The 3298-nt window shown below is 45.4% G+C and overlaps 1 protein-coding gene across 1 annotated transcript; it reads right to left on the bottom strand.

The window, feature by feature from the left end:
* Positions 1-1928: 1928 nt before the first annotated feature.
* Positions 1929-2560, bottom strand: LOC134584853 (histone H1-like). Its single transcript, XM_063440670.1, has 2 exons — positions 2522-2560; positions 1929-2483 (listed from the first exon to the last, which is right to left on the bottom strand). The coding sequence occupies exons 1-2, from the start codon at positions 2558-2560 to the stop codon at positions 1929-1931; spliced, it is 594 nt and encodes a 197-aa protein (XP_063296740.1).
* Positions 2561-3298: the final 738 nt, after the last annotated feature.

The raw sequence follows: 3298 nt of genomic DNA, 5'->3' as shown, positions 1-3298 counted from the left end.
GTTGAAACCTGCTAACACAAAACACAAAGGCTCTTTTAAGAGCCACCAAATCTGCACTCGAACGAGCTCCAACACATTCATAAAAACGTGTCTTTTAGCCTGTGACTTTGAGCGGGCTAGCTACGGAGCCCACACACTACAATGCTCAAATGTCCCCACATATCCCATTTTCACGTCAGGCAACGATGTAGCCATCATCTCTGCTGGTCTATTTCACTGGCGATTTTACAATAACTTCACTATTTAGAATCCATCGTGTGGAGAGGCAGCAGGAAAAAGACTACTTTTTCGCTTAGAGGAGAATACATAGTTAACACAGGAGTGCATATGCAAAGCTAGTAACAATGTTTCTATTTAAGTGGCTGCAAGCATGTATTAAATGTAGGCAACAGTAACAATACACCAAAACCAGAGCTTTCTTGACAGTGTGTGTGTACGTACTTGCTCATATTTTTTTACATCCCCTACCATTAACAGAAGGCGGCTCCAAATCCTCCGATGGTTCAAAAATGCGGTCTACAAATACAGTGTTTAGCAACCTTTCCCGTCTAGATGTTTGGGAGCAGCCTCTACTACTATCTCCTTCTCGGTGTATCTATGTAGATAGCAGGCAATTTATCAGGTGTGGAAGGGGTTAAAGTGATTAGGTTCAGTCTTTTAGTGAAAAAGTGGGTGGCCCTGAAAAGGGCCTTTGGGTTAATGGGGTGTGCGGTAAAGTCAAGCCCGAGTTTTAACCTCCGAAGCCATAGAGAGTGCGGCCCTGGCGCTTAAGAGCATAAACTACGTCCATGGCGGTGACAGTCTTCCTCTTGGCATGCTCGGTGTAAGTGACGGCGTCCCGGATGACGTTCTCCAGGAATACCTTCAGCACCCCGCGAGTCTCCTCATAGATGAGGCCGGAAATACGCTTCACGCCTCCCCTGCGAGCAAGGCGACGAATTGCAGGCTTGGTAATGCCCTGGATGTTGTCACGAAGAACCTTCCTGTGACGCTTAGCGCCACCTTTTCCGAGACCCTTTCCTCCTTTGCCTCTGCCAGACATGGTTCTGCTCTTCTTTCTGCACGAACGATATGAGATGCTTTGCAAAGCTCTTCCTTATATACTCCTCGGACGGACCGTATGGGGACCTGCAGCAAAGGAGGCGGGCGTTTTAAACACGCCCCTTCACTTTTTTTTTTCCTCTCAATAATATGCTTAACCCTCTCCTTCCGTGCTCGAAATGGTTCTGGCTTTTAAAACCAAAGCTGTTTATGCTTCAAAAGATTTCACAATCGTGAAGTCTTTTGAAGTATAATCATTTTATCATGTCTTTAGTGTTTCTTTGATAGTCGGCTTAGCTACTGCACAAGGTATCATTTCTTGGGCTTTATCACTCTTTGAATATCGAAATAAGCGCCCGTTTCACACGTGGAGAGAGGACGAGGACAGTCCCTTTTATTATCACCATGTACAAAATCGCAATCCCTAAAATATGTTCTGCTTTATTATCTTACTGAAAAAGGCAATAACATTAAATCTAGTCTGGAAGGACACTGTGTGATATTCTATATATTATATGCGTTTCTCACTAAAACTGGCCTTTCGCAATTTAATGAAGAAACACCCTCAGTATCTTAGAACGGAGGGAATTTCTAAGCCAAAAAAAATAAAAAAAATCAACGCTCAAGTGTAGCACTGGTATACGGGGACTTAGCCACACCGACAAGATACATTCCTGTGTAATCTTTTCGAGCACTAGATGCTGGGATTACAGGATTCATTAGGTTATTCCTGACTTTAGAATGAGGGATGGAGGGGGAACGATATGTGTGACATGACACCAAAACAAACACGTTGCCATCACTGATATATAGCTCTGAAATGAGAATGTGGTGGCTCTTACAAGAGCCTTTGGGGTTTGGAAAATAAAATTAAATGCGAGCAAGGCTTATTTCTTTTTGGGAGCTGCCTTTTTAGCCTTTGCAGGACTCTTTGCGGCTTTGGGTTTGGCTGCCTTTTTGGCAGGGCTCTTCACGGTCTTCTTAGCCGGGCTTTTCACTACCTTCTTGGGCTTGGCGGCTTTGACTTTCTTCGGACTTTTGGTGGCCTTTTTAGCGGAGGCGGCCGGCTTTTTGGCCTTTTTCGGGCTCTTTGCAGCTACCTTCTTAGGTTTGGCTGGAGACTTGGTGGCTTTCTTCGGGGCAGGCTTCTTGACTTTAGCCGGTGCCTTTTTCTTGGTAGCCTTGTCCTTGCTCTCCGCCTGCTTTTTGTTGAGCTTGAAGGAGCCGGAAGCTCCGCTTCCTTTGACCTGGACGAGAGTGCTTTTAGTCACCAAGCCCTTGAGAGCCAGCTTGAGGCGGCTGTTATTCTTTTCCACATCATAACCAGAAGCAGCCAAAGCCTTCTTCAGAGCTGCCAGGGACACCCCGCTGCGCTCTTTAGAAGCGGACACAGCTTTGACAATGAGCTCGGACACGCTAGGACCGGAGGGCTTAGCGGCTTTCTTGACACCGGCTGCTTCTTCTTGGAGGCGCTTTCTACCGCAGGTGCGGCGGCGGGAGCTGGGGCGGCTTCAGACATGGTCACTATTCTCTATGAAGATCAAGCAATAATACGCGCCCGCAGCAGCCTCCAAATTATACATCTCCAGCTAGCATCTTATTGGCTGATCTAACCACGCTCTGATTGGATACAGTCTTATGACACACCCTCCACTGTCCCTACTCCATCTTTTCACACTCTGCTCTCACACTGTGTTTCCGAATGGATAAAACGAATACATTTAGGTAAAATAAGAGGACGGAGGTCGATGCCATCTATCGTGGAATGTACTAAACTATCTAACCAAGAATTCATTAGCAGCTCCATGGGTCCCGAGGGTTGTCACGATCTAGCAGAGCCGGTGAAAGCTGACACATCTCCTTTGGGATGAGCCTGATGTTCTCCACAAACATTACTGTGATAACTATTAAAAGAATATATTCCAAGGTTTTCTTTCTCACTCTTATGCAAGAAAGGGAAGGGGCCCGTGTTATCAAGGTGGGTTGAAGCTCGTGTCGTAAAGAAACAGAGAAAAGGGATTTTGATCCTCGTTTGTTCAGACAGGTAGCTCAGGTAGGATGTAGTAAGATCATAGCAGAAGAGCTCTTAGTCGTGGCAATTTTTAAATTACATAATTACATAATTGTATGTTATATATCTATGTTTACCCTCTAACAACAACTAAGACCAGTTATATTAAAACACACACACTGTGTTCTCCAGGAAATCCTTTATGAAGCCTGGTGTAGGTCTGGCACAGTAAACAACAGCAATGAG

This window comes from Pelobates fuscus, unplaced genomic scaffold (assembly GCF_036172605.1).
Source record: "Pelobates fuscus isolate aPelFus1 unplaced genomic scaffold, aPelFus1.pri scaffold_24, whole genome shotgun sequence".
NCBI lineage: Eukaryota > Metazoa > Chordata > Amphibia > Anura > Pelobatidae > Pelobates > Pelobates fuscus.
This window is presented reverse-complemented; position numbering and strand designations above follow the sequence as displayed.